The sequence below is a fragment of the Pseudopodoces humilis genome, chromosome 3 (assembly GCF_049639895.1).
Source record: "Pseudopodoces humilis isolate 2021_Gansu_Grassland_sample_001 chromosome 3, ASM4963989v1, whole genome shotgun sequence".
Taxonomy (NCBI): domain Eukaryota; kingdom Metazoa; phylum Chordata; class Aves; order Passeriformes; family Paridae; genus Pseudopodoces; species Pseudopodoces humilis.
The window spans coordinates 16272593-16291312 of record NC_142202.1 but is presented as its reverse complement, the minus strand read 5'-3'; the positions used below and the strand labels follow the sequence as shown (position 1 = coordinate 16291312).

The window sequence follows — 18720 nt, the reverse complement described above, 5'->3', positions numbered from 1 at the left end:
CATTTCCCTCGTTTATTTTACCCAGCCTTTTCGTTGTGCTAATTTGTATTCCAATCAATTAAACTGTTGAATAACACGTTTGTCAGGCGGTATTCAAGTGGCGTAAAGTAGTTCAAGGTTTCTCTTGTAATCTAGATTCCTAGCAGGAATTTTTTGGCAAAACCGCAGCTTTAAAATGCACAGTAAGACACAGACTATCCTCTCTTTCATGGCAGGGTCCTGTATACGTGTCACACGTACATTTTATATCAGGATTAATGCCTTTAATATTTTCCCCGTTTTCTCTGCCGAATCCCATCTGCAGGGACGATTACTGTGGGTTTTTTTTTTTTTCACCTAGACACGCTCAAGTTTTGTTCCCATTTCACCCACTGAATTCTGTGCAGCCCAACAAAGCCACGTTTGGCCTCGGCGCCGAGGAACGAAGACATTTTCACACCAAGCTGCGATTAGCTCTCCAGGGACATAGTTTTCTTTGCCTTCCAATTCTTGTGGTCCCCTCCCTCTTCCTCCTTACCGCGGGGCTTTTCGGACAATAAGCGCGTGTGGGTCTAAGCTACACCTTTTCTTACACCTTCTGCTTTTAAGGGCGCACAGGGCATGATCTCCCACCGCTTCTGCGCTCCCCCTTAAGGAGTTCTTTCCCCCGTTCCAGCGGGGGAGCGGGACAGCGCCTTGCCCTGTCTCTGGCTGCCCAGGCGGGACGAGGCGAGGGGCGCACGGCCCCGGGCTCCTGCGGCTCGGGCAGCACTCCGAGGGGCTCGGGCAAAGCCGGGATGCAGGCGGGATCCAGCCCCGCGAGGGGCGGGCGGAGGGCGGGGAGGGGCCGGCGCAGGCGGGGCCGCGCCTGGCGGCGGGAGCGCGCTCGGCGGCGGGAGCTGCGATCCCGCCGGGACACGGTCATGGAGCCCTCGCCCAAAGACGGCGAGAGCGCGGCGGCCGCGGAGCCCGGCCGGGGCGGCACGGCCCCTTCCAGCGGGGTGGTGGTGCAGGTCCGGGGGAAGAAGGGCCCCCTGCGCGCCGCCATCCCCTACATGCCCTTCCCCGTGGCCGTCATCTGCCTCTTCCTCAACACCTTCGTGCCGGGGCTGGGTAAGGATGCTGCGGGAGGGAGCGAGGGAAGGCGGCGGGGCTCGGGGTCCCTCTCCCCACCTGCGGCTGCTTCTCCCCGGCGGGGGCGCCCGGACCCCGCTGCCGCCGAGGCAACTTTCCCCGACGGCACCGCGGGGAGGGATGGAGGAACGGAGGGAGGCGGGAGCCCCTCCGCAAAGTTTGGCGTCGGGAGCCGGGGCAGCGCCCTGCGGGGTCCCCAGGGATCCACAGGGTGCAGCGAGCGAGGGTCGCGTTCCCCTGGGATGGCAGCGGGGACCGGGGCTGGGACAGCCGCCTGTCCCGCTCGGCCGGGCACGGCCCGTCCCCAGCCCCGGGGACGGAGCATCCCCCGCTCCTTCCCACCCCTCCGCTATCGCCGGGCGGGGATCGCGCGGTGTCGAAGGGATTCAGCTGTTCGGGCTCTCGCGAACTGTATTTCAGTCACGGTGCATCACTCGCTAGCTTTCAGAGACGACCTTCCAGAGCCCATCGTCCTGGGTTTTCTAAGGAGACCCCTGGAAAAGGTCAGAACCGTTTTCCAGAGAAGCTGGAGATTCACCGTTTCTCAGCATAAAGTCTCTACTGTGCTCAGGTCCCTATGATGTGGCTGCACCCTTTCTGTATTTCCTTTTCCTCCACTTGAATTAGGAACTGCTTACTGCAAGAGGAGCTTAGAGTTTGAACACTACAAAAGCCCCTGGAATACCAAGCTAAATACAACGTTCTAGCTGAAAGCAAAATAACCACATTAATAAAAAACCAAACCCAAACAAAATAATCCATAACTCATTAATGCATACCTCAGGTCTCTCATAGTCCGTTTCTGGCTGCTGTTTCTGCTACTGTGGCCACCACACAAGCCTTCCTTGTGATATGGGAGTATCCTCCACCTAGCCCTGCTTTTAAAGAGCTACTGCCTGCCTTTAATTCCTTCATGTGCTTTAGGTGGCTTAACTCTTTAACAAATCCGAAATTCTTAAAGTTCTGATTAAAGTACTACCCAAGTGTGGGTGGGATAGTGTGTGCAACACGTAGAAGCCATTTCTATTCCAGCATGCTTGCTCTGAACCTGTGGATGTATTCCAGAGGAAAACTTGCACCTTTTGAAGTACCTCTGAGTTTTCCTGTGGAGTGAATGTGTGCTTCCAGATGCAGTCCATTATGCTCGGGTGTATTGTTTGCATATTCCTTGTGTGCAGCCACCTGAAGAACCTTGAGCGATGAATCAAACTCAACAGAGTTGAGTTCTGTCATGGGGCTTCAGGTTTCCTGAGGCTTAGTTTCCCACTTTGGAGAGAGAAGTTCAAAACCAGAGTTTTCAATGCGAGTGTTTTCTGTTGGCATTGAAGACGCCACATCTTCACCGTAGATATATAAGGATAAAGCTTCTCTTACCACGCCCTTTTCCTTATCCAAATTATCTGACACTTCACAAAGCACACTAGAAAACACCTCAGTGTTCTCCCTTCATCCCAGTAGGAGAGATCCCCATAAGCCATCCCCATGTTGAAATTGGCTTGATGTGTGGTTCTCTGCCCGGAGTTCTTCTCTGGGTGCTGCTGTATGTCTGTGGGGGTACCCAGTGTTGTGCCTTCCCTTGTACAGAAGGTGCCTAAGGAAGGACAGCAGACAGCACTACCTTCCTGAACACTGGGAATATTCACGGCTCCCAGTCCGTGCTGGTTGAAAGCTCGGGAGTTGAATCCGGACTGTGCAGCTGTGTTCGTTGTGCAACCACTCACAGGCCGGACCAGCATGGAATGGTTTTTAATTCTATTTTTAATTCTATTTGCTTTTTTTATAACAGGTGAAGGGCTTCTTTTAAATTTTTTGGCCCTTTGATGCACTAATTTCAGTGGTACGATCCGGCTGGCTGTGCCACTGCTTGTCCTGGTACCCTGTTGCAAAAGTAGCAAACCAAACAAACTACAAATGTAAAGGAATCCTTCCCTGTGGCATCCCCACAGCCTGGCAAAATGCAGTGTTTTGGAGATGCATCCCAAGCTCAGTATGCAAAGCATGACATTTAGTTTGTATATAAATGAATGATTCTGTTAATGAAGCTGCTAATATCACATGCATTTTGAGAGAAAACTTAGTCTGAGATGACACACCTGACTAGAATACAGCTATTTACAATCTCAGCCATATCCTGTCATGTATCACATAGCCCACACATGAGGGGAAACAGGAGGATTACGAATCCACTGGCAGGAATGTTCAAGGTAAAAAGAGATTTTGTGTCATTTGTGCACTTCAGCCATCTCAATATGCTGAGCAACACTTGTAAAATAGAGAAGATTTGCAGTCGTGTGAAGTATTCACATCAAGGATGTGAGTCTGTTCCCTGCGATGTAAATGGCAAAATTCCCACCAATTCTTGTAGTCCAGATTGATAACATGTTAAAATGCTGTTTCACAGGCTCACTGTTATATTTCTGCCTGCTTAGTTGGAGAGTGTGACTGTGTTTAGGTGTTAATGGAAGTCCTCTATTTCTCAGTCCCTAAATTCATCCTTCATCTCTTTTGCATGTAGTTGTCATTTCTGTGTAGACTCTGCAGTGCAATTGCAAAGAAGGGTCAGAGACCACCAGAGCAGACAAGCAAATGGGCAACATTGAATAAATCAAGTTTTCCCCTGCTTGGAGACTGGTGCACTGTGTATTTCATTAGTGCCCTGTGCCTCAGAGCAGTGATATCCAAATAGAAATTACACTCTGATGCCGGCTTCCAAATCCTTGGGTATTCTCTCACCATCTGAAAACCTCTGTTTTTCAGTTAAATTATCTTTCCTCTGATATAGAAGACACCTGTAAGGGTGAAATATAAGAATTTTAAATATCTAGTTTATTTTCCCTTGGTGCTTTTTATGTTTTGCAGTAGTACTCTATTTGGACAGGAGAGGTAACACTTTCTTTTTGTTTACAGTCAGTTTATTATTTTCAGTTGGTTAATTTTCAGAGTTTTATGTAATAACCTAGAACTGCAGGTTTTAAGACGCATTGTAAACTGGGTTTTAACTACTCATTCCACACTTTACAAGAGATGTAGTTTATAGGAATTTTTTCATACCAGGGGATATGTTAACTTTCACCTTGCCAAAACTTAAAATTCAGACCAAATGCAGTGTAAAAACATCTTGATTAGCCCATCTACTTTAATCCGTTTTGCCGAACAGCCTTGAAACGACACATTCCTTCCATTCGCTCTGACAGCCGCGACCACTTGGAAATGTCCTGGATCAGTTTTTCCATGTTCCAGTGGCGTCTTTCTCACGTGTGTCTCTCGGGGCTGCAGGGCTGAGCTGGAATGAAGGTGTCCCAAGCTCAGGTTCCTGAAAGAGTGGGCAGGAAGAAGAGGGAGGAGTCACCGTGCCGTGGCCAGCAGCGCTGCGGGCTCCGGAGCTCTGCTCTGCCTGGGGCTTTGTGCAGCATCCCTGAGGCATGAGGGCCGGATGAGCCATGAGCTCCGGGGAGCTCCGGGGAGCTCAGGGGAGCTCAGGGGAGCTCAGGGGAGCGGGGGACGCGGCTTCAGCGGAGGGAGGGGCTCTGGGGCTGGGCAGGAGCGAGCGGAGCCCCCTGCCCGCAGCGCTGCAGATGGGAGAGCGCTGGCCGAGCCCTTGGGCTGGCAGACTGTTCTCCCGGAGCTGCCGTGTGCCAGTCAGCGTGGGAGAGGATCCGGCTCCTTGTCACTCCCGGAGCTGATACATGGGAATCTTGCCCTCCTTCCTCTCTGCTCTTCCTTCTCTCGACATCACGTGTGTGGGAGGGGGTAAACGAAGGGGGGGGATTTAAGGGAAATGTGAGAAGTGAGTGAAATTATCTGAAAGTCTGAGAAATTTTCCGAGATTAATCCCTCCTGTCGGGAAGGGGGTGGACTTTTGGACCACAGCCTGCGTTGTACGTGCATGCTGTTTTTGTGCAGGGAGTAATTGAAATCCGTAGCATAAAATGATTTTAGTGCGGGATAGGAGAGCAGCCACCCCTGTGCCACGAAATAGCCCGTGGAGGAGTTCAGGAGTGACAGCCTCTCACAGCAGCGACAGAAAGGAGGGGTGGCTCCCAGCCCACTGAACTTCTCTCTTCCACGGTTCCACAGTGCAGAGCTCCTGTTCCTGGGTGTGTCAGCTCCGTATCACGAGTCTTCTGCCATCTGTTTATTCAGTCTTGAGAGAGTTCAAGCACTGCACCTTCAGCTGTGTGAATGTGGCTTTAATATTTGATTTATAGAAGCCAAGAATCTTCTCAGTAGAAAGCAAGGCTCTCCTGAGCAGAATGAGCCCTCCAAAGAGCTGAATAGAAGTACAGGCTACAACACTCAATAAAGTTGAAGGGATAAGATCTGCATAAAATTGCCAGTACCTATTTTATTTTTTTTGGTTGAAATGGTAAATAGATGCCTCAAGCAAACATCCGTTGCCTTCATTATTGAAACAAAGAATTTAAAGGAAAAAACACATTTTCTTATCTATGGTAGAGCAAACAGTGCAAAAAAGAAATTTGGGGTTTCACACATATGTGCTTTAAAATCTCCAACTCCCTTTGGTATTTATGATCGCTTAATCTTTTTTTTTTCCTTTTTAACATGCAAACCAACGAATCTGTGTGATTTATAAACTCATTTGTGGAAAACAAAGGGTTTCTAGAGTGTTTGTGTGAATTCGTGTTTGTGAACTTTACTGCTGCAGTTTTTTAGCTAACATTGCCTTTCAGCCTGTGATGCTGGTAGTGTGCAGAAACAAGCTGTTTCTTCATGGAAGCATAATTAAAACCAACCTATTGCCAGTAGGCTTCACTCTGACAGGGGTTGTATTTTCCACTGAAAAGGTCAAGAAGTTCTTTATGGTGATTTGTGCTTGTGCAAGGTGGGAAATGAGACCTGCAATAAAATGTGTGCATCCCGGTTTTACTGCTCCATTACTGGTACCAGTGGTATCAGCTATAGATTATCCTCACAGTGAGGTAAAGTTTGGCACAAGAACAGCTGAATCTGAGGCTTCTGCACCTGCAGGTCTTTGCTCTTTTCGGTATGTAGAAGGCCATTAAACTCCTCATTTATTTTCTTTTTATAACACAGATTTAAGTGAGAAATCTTATTGTATCATAACTTACCTGGCAGATGGTATTGAACAGTCATTCCACAATCTTACCACCACTGGGTAGTCTGGAATATTTTTGTTCCATGAAGTGTCTGGACCACTTCGAATGATGATCAATCCTGGAAAACTCACAAGAGGTTTACAGGTAATTAGTGATCTGAATAAATGCTGAAGTGTTTCAACTTTGTAGCTCCTTGATTGAGACAACTCCACCTAGTGCATCTGGTCAGAAATAAAAAGAAAAAAAGGTGTTTTATCTGCTGAGGGACCTGATGTGGCCCCTCAGTTTAATCCAGTGTTGAATGGCACACTTTGCTGTATTTTAGGCAGAAAGTGCTTTCTGCTTTGCCTGTACTCTCCTGAATACTTCATATATTCCTCTTCTTCCTGTTCCTGAGTGTAACACTGGGTTCTTTCCTTGAATTTGTCTGCCCAGCCATGATGGTCACATGTGTATGTGCTGTCATACTCATCCTCCTCCCATGCCATTCCTTGCAGTTATGGGCACACATGGCAAAAGCTCTCCAGTGCCTTGTTCGTGACCACACCTTCAAGTCACAGTCCAAATATTTAGAACTGTTTCTGTCCTTTGGTTAGTTTTTGCTCCTCACTTGCTACAGTTGGTAGAAGTCAGCTGTTGAGCTCTACTTGCATTTAAAATGACTTTTTGGTTCATTTCGCTGTCAAGCTGTGCACTAAGCCATTGCTGCAGCCTTTGAATTGCTGTCCGTGCCAGGCCAGCTAAAATGCAAACAAGTTTCTCCTCCTCCCTCATGCCTTCTGTTTTCACCAAAATAGAAGACAAAATAAATGGCCAGGGACGTTTTTGTGCAGTGGTTTTTGTTCAGTGCTGTTGTTGAAGCAGCTCTCTGGAGGTATTCATTACTTAATGAACACACAAGGAGACAGGGTTTGCTCAGCATCTTGTAATCTTGTTTGTCATTTAATGCAGTTTGCACAGATGTACTTGAAGATTAAAAGTGAAGGTGGGAGCAGACAGCAGAGAAGAGCTGTTAAATGGCCAAGTAAACCAGCTGAATTTTAAGGTGGATAGAATGCTGTTCCAGATGAAGAGTGCGATGTGGAGAGGAACAGAGAAGGAGTCCAGAAGGAGAAAAGTACAACAAAGTACAGGAGAAAAGAATCTTTGCAAAGGTTCAGTGAGAAGGCAAAAGAACTGAAATTTCTTGCAGCAAGGGAGAAAATGAGTGAAAGTATTTGAAGATAAAAGTAACTGGGATGAGAAGAGTGCTTTTGATAGGTGAATTTTTCCTAGTCTGGATAGCAGGAAGGAAGTGAATTTTCTCCTGCTCCGAATCAGTGGGAGTTGGAGAGATTTACAAAGCCTGATAAAACACCATTGCCTGCAGCAGCTCACTGCCATTTAATCTCCCCACCATGAAAAGAACTTTGAGAGTTTCTGAACTGTTCAGGATCATAAAGAGAGGATCAGGAAGCAGAAGCCAGGTTCCTCAGGCTCTTCTTTACCAATGAAACTGTGTGCAGGACCCTGAACACAAATATACCTGCAGCTGGCAGTGTCTGCCACAAAGGTGAATTTTAGTGCATCCTGTTTTGAATTTTGTGGAGAAACAAATGATTGGAAGGTAAAGGGATTCTAAAATAGTCCTAAGGTTTGTGATAAGGTAAAATGAATCTGACATATAACATCCTTTCTCCTGTCTTAGGACTTGCCTTCACTGTAGAACTTTACAACTTTAAAGTGACACAGTGGCAGCACCACAGTGGATGAACACAAACGTGGATGTAGCCCTCTGCAAAGATGCTGGTCAAAGACAAAACAGAATAGATGATTTCATTTGGAAGGGACTTACAATTATCATCTTGTCCAGCTGCCTGCCCAGTTCAGGGCTGACTAAGTTGAAGCATATTATTACAGCCATTGTTCAAATGGCTTTTAAACACTGACAGGCTTAGGGCCCAGCCTCACACCAGTAAGAAAAGTTTGTGTCATTGACCTTGCTTTAGAGACTGCAGGAATGTGAAACCTGACTTTTCCTCGTTCTGCTGAAGATAAGGAGTTTTTTCATTAAAGGAAGAAGTTAATCCCTCTTCCCCTTCCCAGGGTTTTTGAGCATTTATGTTGTCTAGGGAGGCCCAAAATGAAAATGCTGTAAGAACTTGAAAAAAAAAAATCACATGCCATTCTATCTAGTTATATTTCACTTGTTGATTTTTGATGTTATAAACTTAGGTTTCATTCTGTGTAGAGTCAAGGAAAAAATAAATGGGCAGAATGCGAATATTTGATTTAAAATGCTAATTTCCACAGTTTGTTCTCTCTCCATCTTACCACTTAGAAGCTGCTCTCAACCCTCCTTCCTTCAGCAATGCAGACTTTGTAATGAAGGCAGTTCAAACTCAGTGTTTCCATTCCAAAGGAGTTACAGACCAAGCAAATTTTCTCTAACTACTTGACAGCTCCTCAAAAGGCCTAGCAATGCCACCCCGAATCACACAATATTTGGTGTGTCTTTAGAACCTTGTCCCCTGAGGCCCTTGATTAGATGAGAATCTTTACTTGCAGGAAAGGAAAAAATGTAACTCTTACGGCTGTGGAGCAGGACTTGAAGATAATGATCCTGTCTCAAAAGTGAAAAAAAAAAAAAAAAAAGGAGGCTGTGGGAAGAAAGAATGAATTGCCTTTTTTTTTTTTTAATTCTCAGTTTTGGAGAATCTGAGTCATGATTTTTCAGCACTGGGAAATGGTAATATTATACTGAGCTTTTAAATTTAAAAAAAGAGGATACATTACTAACTAATTTACAATGCTTCCATATTAGACAAAACCATGGACATCCACATCTTTGAGCATAGCATCATGAAATACAGTAAGTATAAATTAGGTGGTTGATGAAAACTGATGGGCAATATACTAACTTAAATTAAAAATCTCAGTATAAACATACCCAAAGGATATGCCTGGAGTGGATCATGGTCAAATCTTGTTAGAGGAAATGGGGAATACAATCAATAGAGGAGCTCTTGGAAACATAATCACATTCTCTACAGGGGTTCATCCTTTACTACCTTTCCAGCTTCAGAAATAGTGCTTATACAAGGAATTGTGCAGGGGACCAAGGTCATCTTTGGGAATGTGAATTTAAACGTGACAGATCATTATCCAGCCTCTCACCAGGTTGTTGTTTATCTGGGCTGAATTCTCAGCTGGCCACTAGCACTGGTGAATATTCACACAAAACTTAAAAATGCATTGAGCTTGTGGATAATAATTTTGTTTTAGTTAAAACACAAAAAAGTTTGTAAAGAAGGCAAAAGGGCTAAATGATCAAATTAATCTTGTGGTTGTGTTGGGGAAAAAAATTCAAGTGGACCAAATAAGAATGCTGTTTTAAAAAAGTGTGTATTTTTACTAAGTGTTAGTGTTAATAAACCTTTGAAGAACTGAGATTTATTGTAGACTAAAAAACAGACTATAATGAGCCACAAGTTCACTATATTAAAAACTTCAGTAATTTCGTGAAGTATGAATCATGATGTTTTTGTGAAAATATTTTACCTGAAATAAGCTTAATGATCACATTAGTATGACACTGTCCAGCTGAAACAGTTTCACTGGTTTAAGTTTCAAATATGTATTTGCATGCATACCTATTACATATGTCACTATGGTGAAATGAGATCATGGCATTAAAGGAAAGCCTCCTGTAGGCAGAAAACCATTTGTTGAATCTGTTTAAGAGCATTCATAAAAGAATGGATTTTAGATTTCATAAATTTGTTTTGTTAATCTGCTATTTTTAAAATACTTGCAAGACCTCTTCTGTTGCCATGACAATTTGATTTCCATAAACATCATATTTTGGATGTGACTATCCAACATTGTATTTGCTATGCTGTGTGGGGAAAGGAGATGGCAACTTGGCACCACAGAAATGACAATGCAGAGAGGCCCAGAGAGTCAGACCTCTCACTGGGAGTGGTCAGGACAAGTTCATTATAGTAAGAAAAAATAAAGATCATGGATCAAGTTATATATATTTATATTCCCTCTAAATTAGATTTTTTTTTTCATGTCTTCCTGTGAACACTGTTTTGGAATGAGAAAACTTCAAGTTTCCACTGAAAATTGGTTCCAAGAGCCAATGTTAAGACTAAATTCTGGCTAAAAGTACAGTTGGACCTTTTTGGATCTACACACACAAAGCAGCTGTAAGGACACACAAATCTCATTGCCTTGCAACACACTCTGGAACTGCTGTCTTAATGGAAGGGCTTCACAAAGGATTTAGAATGGTGAGAAAGCTCAAAGATTGAGACATTTGTGAGGTATAGCCATAGGAAGACCCCTCCCTGGCTGAGGGATCAGCACGACTTCCCCATATCCTCCTTCTGTCTTTTTGAAATGAGTGAAACAAATCAGATCCCTTTCAAAACTTATTTACACCAGACTAGTTACTGAGTAATCCACTGAAAGACTTGGAACATTTTTTCCAGTGTAGTTAGAAAATTTGATGAGTGTGGATTCTCTGGATTGGGCCATTAAATTACCTCTCTTGATCTGTTTGATTGTGAAAGCATTGCCAAATCTTCCTATCTGCAGTACAAATCTGATAATGCTTTTTTTTGCTGCATGTCTTTCTGCTTTAGCTCTGCATCTGACAAACTGATCAATGCTAGGGAAGGTTTAGAAAATGTTTTACAAAACAAGAACTAAACTTTTTTAAAAACAATATTTTAGACTCAGCATCATGGGATTTTTTTTTTTTTTCCTCCTACTGAAATTTCATTGTGGCTGCAGAGAGCTGGTGGGATGGTTTCTTGTCTCGTGTAAAAGAGCACAGGGATTGCAGGCACTGTCAGTTGAGGGTATAAAAACAGTCTCTTGTTTTCTCTTTGAAAAGTCAGAATGCAATTTTATACATTGACTTGCATCTGAGTACTTATTTCACTCAGTCCCCCACACATCCCACAAAAACATTGTGGAAATGGAGTCTCCTAACACCCCTTAGGAACTGACTTCCTGAGGTAACCTACCTTGGTTCTTGTTTTCTTGGCCATCTGTAGGTGGGGAGCTGATTTTTGTGCCTGGAGGGCCAACCCCCTACGTCACGCATTGCTGCAAAATGTCTGTGTGTCTTTCCACCCACACTGCAGAGGTGTAGACAGCTGCACACATGCAGGGCAGAGCTTGAGCCAAGCCATGGGTGTGGAGAGCAGAATGGAGTGTCTCTGGGCTCAGCCAGTCGGTGGCACCAGCCCATCCTGACCCAAACAATGCCTTACGCACGACAGCGCCAATGAGCAAACGCTCATTTCTGTCAGAGCTAAGCCTCAGGATTTCCACTTTGGGTGGCAAATTCAAGGCAGTGAAGTTCAAAGCAGGATTTTTCTCCTTGTGCTGTGTGCAGCTGATACTTAGAAGAAGCCTGTGGTGGAGCTGGGAATGGGTTTTAGACCAAGCAGAGGTTCCGGGGAGCTACTCTTGCTCCGCAATTACACAGGGAAGCCTTCTTTTACTGAGGCTGCGATGATTAAATGGTAACAGTCCACCCTTAGTTGCACTGACACAAAGAATAAAAGATTTTTGTTCTGTGTATTAACTAAAACACGGTATTTTTGGTACAATATGTGTGTGTCTGTGTTCTGGTCTCACATCAGTGCTTTCAATCCACCAGATGTTCTTTCAGTGCTCATTTAGTGCCAAGGCAGAACTGCACAGAGAGGGTGTCCCCTTCCCAGTTGCTCTGTAGTTCCCAGGTCACACTGCGTGGAACACCAACCCATCATATGAACCAGTGCAAAACAGATACAAAATGTTCCCACTGCAAGCTTACCTCCTTTGTCAGAACTGAGAACCCACAACTTAGAGAGCAATGTGGTGTTGAGCCTCTAGAACTATTTTGTCTCATCCCTGCTTGCCTCTTTTGCTCTAGTAACATTGAGCTGGCCCCTTGAGGTTGCTCCTGTGAATCAGTATTACTGTAAAGAAGAATTGCAGAGCTGAGCTCTTTGCCCTTCAAACCAGGGAAGGCTCTTCCCAACTTGTAGTACCAAGCTGGATACTCACTGAGAATTGTATTTCCCAAATTAGCCACAGCCAAAGATAAAAATCTGGTTTATGCTGCATCATAAAACTTAATCTGCTTTCTCCCTTACAAATGTGGGTTTGTTTTAAATATTTATGACACTTCATCACACACTAGTAAATGTTCTTCAGTACATTTTGTAAAAGGAAAGATACCTATATGGCATGATTACTTACTCCAGTGACTGTGATTTTTAAGTCTTTCCTCAGAAGTTCACTATTTACTGGTGTGAGAAGTGCCAAGTATGTAGCCAAGCAGTGTTTTCATAGAATCATAGTATCATTTAGGCTGAAAAAGACCTTTAAGATCAAGTCCAATCATTAACCCATCACAGCCAGCCCTAAACAACGTCCCGAAGTGCCACATAAACACAGCATTATTATTTCAGTAGCACTCTGAGGTGCAGACTACACTCAAGCCCTATTATGATCCAGAAAGGGAAGGTTATGATATGAAGGAGGAGTTATGTCATACACTTAAGACTTTCTTTCTTGGAGAGTGAGTTTCTCTGAGTGGAGAATTCAGGGGAAATATCCAGATTGTCCAGGAAGTCAGTGGCAAAACTGGCGAGAGAATCTACATGGACTTCTTGCAATTCAGCGCCTCAAATAATGCAGCCACACTTTGGTTTCCATTGACCTCTTCCAGGAAAACTGTTATTAATGAATACTACTCCCATCACTCTTGGACTCTGTGTTCATTGAGAAGAGAGGTCTTTGTGCCATGCATTAATGAAAACACAGTAAAAAGGTAGGATGGACAAAGCAGTTTTTAGTTTGGATGTGCTGGTTACTCCCTCACATGTTTCTGTGATTTGCCTTATGCCTGTGGGAGGCACAAACTCTCTTGCACACATAGGAGGGGCTTCAGCATGTTTTAGTTGGTATATGACAAAGAAGAAAACCCACACCAAAGCCCGAAGCCAGGCAAGCACAGATGCATCCCAGACTTGCCATTTGCAAGAGCACTGATTTATACTGTGCTTTGTAGCTCAGTATTAACCAATATTTGCAGTAAGTAGCCTCTGTGTTCCTTCTTGGTTGCATGGCAAGTGTGTGCAAAATGGGGCCTTACTGTGACCTTTAAATAATACTGTTTTAAAATATATTATTTATGCAACTATGTAGGTGACCATGGCACTGTAGAGACAATGGAAAAAGAAAAGGTCCCCTCCCAGAAGATCGTGATAGAAATGTAACCCCAAGAGTCAGATCCAAGTTAAAAGAAGTCCTAATAAAAACATGCAATACAGTGTAATGAAAAGAAAAACATTTCTTTGTGTTGTATGTTTAAAGACAGGGTTTTAAAGGCACAGTTGGGACTTGTTTCTTAGCAACAGGGCTCATCTGAACCCTGCAAACGCTGTCATGTTGGAAAAAGATAGCCTCCAGAAGAAAAGCAATATGAAAAGAGCTAGAAACATCAAATTTAGATGTCTTCCTGCTGCTGCAGGAGCATTTCATCAGCATTGCAAAGCCTCCAGGCAACAACAAGGTCATTTTGATCAACTGTAATGATCAGAACAAAAAACTCCTCTTTATCAACAGGGATGAGCAGTAAAATATTATTTAAAAATAGGTATTACCTATTTTTAAATACCTAAAAATTGGTATTACCATAAACCAGAGTTTAGGTCCTGCCTTCCTCCTATATCCATAGTAACAGGGCTGTTTTCTGCACTGAGGGCACAGGAGTCCTGCAGAACAAGGTCCTGGCTCTGTTGTGCCTCACACTGTCAGTACCAGAAGTTTCAGAGGAAGATCTGTAACCCACAGAGTAAAATCCTACTGGCCTGTAGGAAGAGCTCCTCCTAAAGGAGTTGATGAGCTGGATGATACACCAAAGCAGGAGAGTTTTTATTAGTATTATTTAATCAAAATAAATTAATGACAAACATATTTATTGGGCAGATTAGATGGGGTTCATGCAACCTGTGCACCTGAGTTGGTTGCCTTTATAATGTGTGGGGAGGAATTAGGTACTACCAGCATGTGACTCATCTCTTTAAATTGGGTTAAGTGAATCACACCCTCTGGGGGCCTCCATCTCTTTTTATTTTTAATTTTTTTTTGCCTCCAAAGGGTAAGTGGCTCAGATCAAGACAACTCCCTTGCAGATATCCAAAGTTAGGTCAGATGAAAGCTACCCATTATCTGGTTCACAGAATAAGGCATTTGCTTCAATAGTTTCAAAACATTTCAGGCATTGCCCACACATCTTTCTGGATCTCATTTCGTCCTTACAAGAACTGAAGTAGTTCTGACCTCCGTGCTGTCTCCTCATGCATACACATCTGCTGTGTCTCATGGAATTTGTGCATTTTTGAAGCTCAGACCTGAACTCTCTTTCTTGTGAGTGCTCAACATAAAACTGTACAATTTCTATAATTTCCATCATTACAGAGTGCAGCTCTTTGATAGCTCTTCTCCAAAGTGTGCGATATTGAGAGGGAGGGAGGGAGGGGGACACATCTGTGAGAACATCCCAGAGAGATGTGCATGGAGAGCCCATGCTGGAACAGGTACTCCTAGCAGGAACTGCAGCCTGTGGAGAGCTCGTGCTAGGGCAGATTTACCCCAGAGGACTGCAGCCTGTGGAACAATTGGCACCAGAACAGGGGAAAAGCATCAAGAGGAAGGAGTGGCAGAGACAAACTTCTACGAACTGACCATTAATCCTCTGTCACTCCCCATCCGTCCTGCACTGTTCAGAGTGGGACAGAGGAAGAGAAATTGGGAATGAAAGAGTGAAGTTGAATCTGGGAGTGGAGTGAAAATTAAGAGGCAAGGGTCATGTTTTATTTATCACTATCCAAACCTATTTTGATTGGCAATAAATTGATTTTCCCCAAGTCCAGCCTGTTTCACATTTGACAATAATTGGCAAGTGATCCTGCTGTTCATTATCTTGACCCACAAACTTTTTTAGGCTTGTTTTTCCCTCTGCCCTTTGGGAGTGCGAGTGGCTGGGTGAGTGTGTGTCAGCCAGCCATGGGCAGCTCAGCACAGCACATCACCAATTTCTGTCCTGCTCTTCCATAGCTTCCCTCCTTAGCACAGCCTGAAAGTCCTGAGGGCTTTGCTGACCATGGAACGCTTCTCTCAGCACTGCTCACAGTGATAATTAGATTTCTTCCTTGAGGGATGTGCTGGTTGCTCACAATGTTTCTTTCCTTCATCTCAGGGGTAGAAAACAGGAGAGAGGTCCTTGCATGCTCTGTATCAGTAGCTTTGAATGCTCCTAAATTTACCAGTGGGGCTGACAGGTGAGCCCTGAGGACTCTCGAGAACTGGCTGCTGCCTCTCCTCACTTCACCCCAGCCAGCCAGGATGGTGCCAAGTCGTAATGCCTGGTTGTGATGACTGATGTAGAAAGGTTTCCCTTCTCACTCTTCTGGAACACTGACATATCCATCTGAGACTTGATTGTGGCAATTCTACAAACAGCATCTGTCCCTTGATCTTGGCTGCAGGTGACAGCACCTCACATCACGAAAAAACAGAGAAAACCATCCACCAAAAACACAGTGCAAAGCCACGGTTAAAGCCAAGTTCAACTTTAGGAGGTCTCTGGAAAGACTTTGCACTGAACCTGCTGTGACACAGATATGTGTTCCCTTCTGTTGACTCTGATACAGGTTTGTAACGTATACTAAGAAGAGATTAATTGCCTGGCCACTATTCCTCTTCAGTCTATTAAGTTCTAATATAGCTGCACAGCATAGACACTCGATGGGACACTATTGGATCAGTTCTGCTTTCCTCAGGTCATAAAAATCCTGATTAGATGTCATTAGCATTGCTTAATCAGGAAGGAATATGACAGCATGGGAAAAACATTTCAGATGAACATTCTATGATATTCTGTAACACTTATTTTCTGGTCCATACTTGTAATCCTAATCTATTTTTATAGCCAAACCCATGGAGGGCAGCAAGGCTCAACTAGGAAAGCCAGAATTTGATTGAGCAACCCAATGGCTCTTTCACTATGGCCTGAGGCATGATATAGCCTGGAATTCCTTGATTTCAGTAGGAATTTGGTGCCTACGTGTTTTCAAAGGTCCATGCTCTTTCTCTGCCTTCCTTCTATCATTCTTCAACAGAAGCAAGAGAACATGGCCATGTGTAATTACACAGACATACACTGGAGTATCATTAGTACTTATGAGATGCTAAAATAAAGAGAACTAGATGAAGTGCTGCTCTTGGTCTGTATGGACACACAGAGAGAAGAGACAGTATGCTTAAAACAGACTAAGTAGAAAAATAGATGCAGTTACTCGTGTATGTTAAAAACATTTTTTGAAGGATTATAAATAGTTTAGGGCCAGACGTTTGAGAAGGGTAAGAATTATGTTTGTGCTCTCTCCCTGCTGAGCAGTTTGGCTCAGCTGTTAATTTTCACTAACAGGAAAACAAAAAGTACTTTTCCAATAGACTTGCATTGCCTTAATCCCAGATCTAGAAATGGGATGTTTCACATGGATCCCATGGATGGTGCAGACTGTGCCTGCCTTGTATGATTTGTCACTTGTCTGGGAATGATGAGACTGAACTCCCACAGCACCACACAGGTTCTGCTTTGTGCAGCCAGCCAAGACATCAGCAAATGCACCTGTACCTTCTCCAGATACCCCTTTCTTCCTCCAGGTATTCTAAGATTCAGGGAATTTCCTACACCACAAGTGGTACTTGCACCCCTGTATTGTTCTATTGTTTGACCTTTTTTCTCTGTGTATTTTGATCAGTATTAGTTCAATGAGTACTAAGGGGAATTAATCACAATTTTCACTCCATCCAGTCCTCTTCCCACCCCAAATCTGGTCTTGCTTTCTGTCAGATGCGATAGCTCAGAAGAGCACAGAGCAAATTGCAAAGGGCAATGCAAAGATTTCTAAAATGTACTGGGGCTGCCTCTAGTTTCTTGCAGGGGACCACAGTAAGAACTTCCAGGAGAGCACTGCAGCCTCGAGCTCCCTGTGGTTTGTGACCCTTTAGGAATGACACATGTAGGCTGCTTTGTTCCACCTACACCTCAGGCCCACCCACGACCCCGATTTTACCCAGTCACAAGCACCCAGTGCTTTTACTATGTGCTGAAATTCCTTTTCTACATGAGGAACATTTTTTGTGTGAGAGCTAATGTGGTCTGCATAACCCTTAGCAACTTCTCATTCAGGAGTTCCATCTGTGCATTTTGAACTTAAATTTCCCTTCTCCCCTGCTGTCCCACGAACCAACTTGTTGTAGATTTCCCGACAAGGAGCTGCTGTAGGAGAGTGGTTCCATTTGTAGTGCCCAGTGTACGGATCATCAAGGATGTGAGACCCTACAGCAAACACTTCTGCTTAGAGTATTGCACTGTCTTAATTCCTTCCCCATATCTGAGACAGAGAGGTGTGGTTTGCTGTGGATGTCTGATGTCCCAGAGTGGCAGTGGTGCTGCTCCAATACATCTCCAAGAAAAGAAGTAAGATGTAGCTGCCCTGTGATGTGGTCTTAGTGCATCACTGTCTTTGGATTTTTCATAGAGCAGACACTTTTCTCTGAAAAATACTAATTGTAAAATTTAAGATAATTTTTCATGGGTGCATCTGGTTAAACAAATGCTTCTTTGAATGACAATAGCAGGCCTCTGCTATCAGATTGTTCTGTGTACCACAGCTAAAAATACATGCTTATTTTTTTTCCATTGCAGGCACAATAAAAGATGGCAGAATAGCTCTGATGTGTCGAATTGTTGCTTTTGTACAGTACTGTACTAGAAATCTCGTTTTGTAAAATGTGAGGGAAGAAAAAGTGCTATGTTTTTAATCACTAAAATTAAAAGAAAAATGAATTATTTTAGCTAGAAACGTGGGGTAATTTAATGCTTAAGTGTAGGAAGTTATAATGACTGTAGAAGTACACTTCAGACACCTGTAGGGATTAGCAGAGTAAGGAAACCCTAAGTAGGAGGGGAACATTGAGGTGCATAGCAGCACATCAATGGTCCGTGCTTTCAGAGCACACAGGAGCCCGTGCTTTGAGGAGGGGTATGGGAAGGAGCATTATTACTGCATTTTGGGCAGGAGAAAGTATCACTGCCTGTCTTTTTGGTAGCTAAAACTGCAGGTACTTACATGTGCAAGAAAAGCATCTGACCTATAAATAAAAATGAAACGGCAAAATAAAATGGCACAATTATGGTTTTACTGATGCAGCCTTTATAGATTCCTAATAGAGATTGGGACATTAGTTAACTGCAGAAATAAATTGTTACAGCAAGTTACCTTGTGTCACACAGGATCTAGAACAAATCCCTAATTCAAGGTAAGGCATTTGTGTTGCAGGATGACTGTAAATGAAAACAGTAATAGGTTTTCACCAGCTCTGAAAGCAAAGTTTTAGGGGGGAGAGTATTTGATGTGGCACATGAAAAGGAATTCTGGCTGGAGAGTAGGTGAATATAAGGAAG

General features: G+C 43.8%; 1 protein-coding gene across 4 annotated transcripts in view; it reads left to right on the top strand.

Annotated features, from left to right (window-relative positions):
* Positions 1–884: 884 nt before the first annotated feature.
* The window catches only part of STUM (stum, mechanosensory transduction mediator homolog), a 45095-nt gene continuing 27259 nt past the window's right edge, over positions 885–18720 (top strand). For 3 of the 4 annotated variants that reach the window (XR_015772243.1, XR_015772242.1, XM_088053388.1), the window contains exon 1: positions 885–1092. Coding sequence is in view for 2 of the 4 variants with exons in the window: in XM_088053388.1 (XP_087909514.1) it covers positions 903–1092 (190 nt within the window). In the remaining 2 variants the exon portion in view is untranslated. Of the gene's footprint in view, positions 1093–1533; positions 1904–18720 lie in introns of those variants that run through there. The other variant, XM_088053389.1, reaches the window with a different exon arrangement.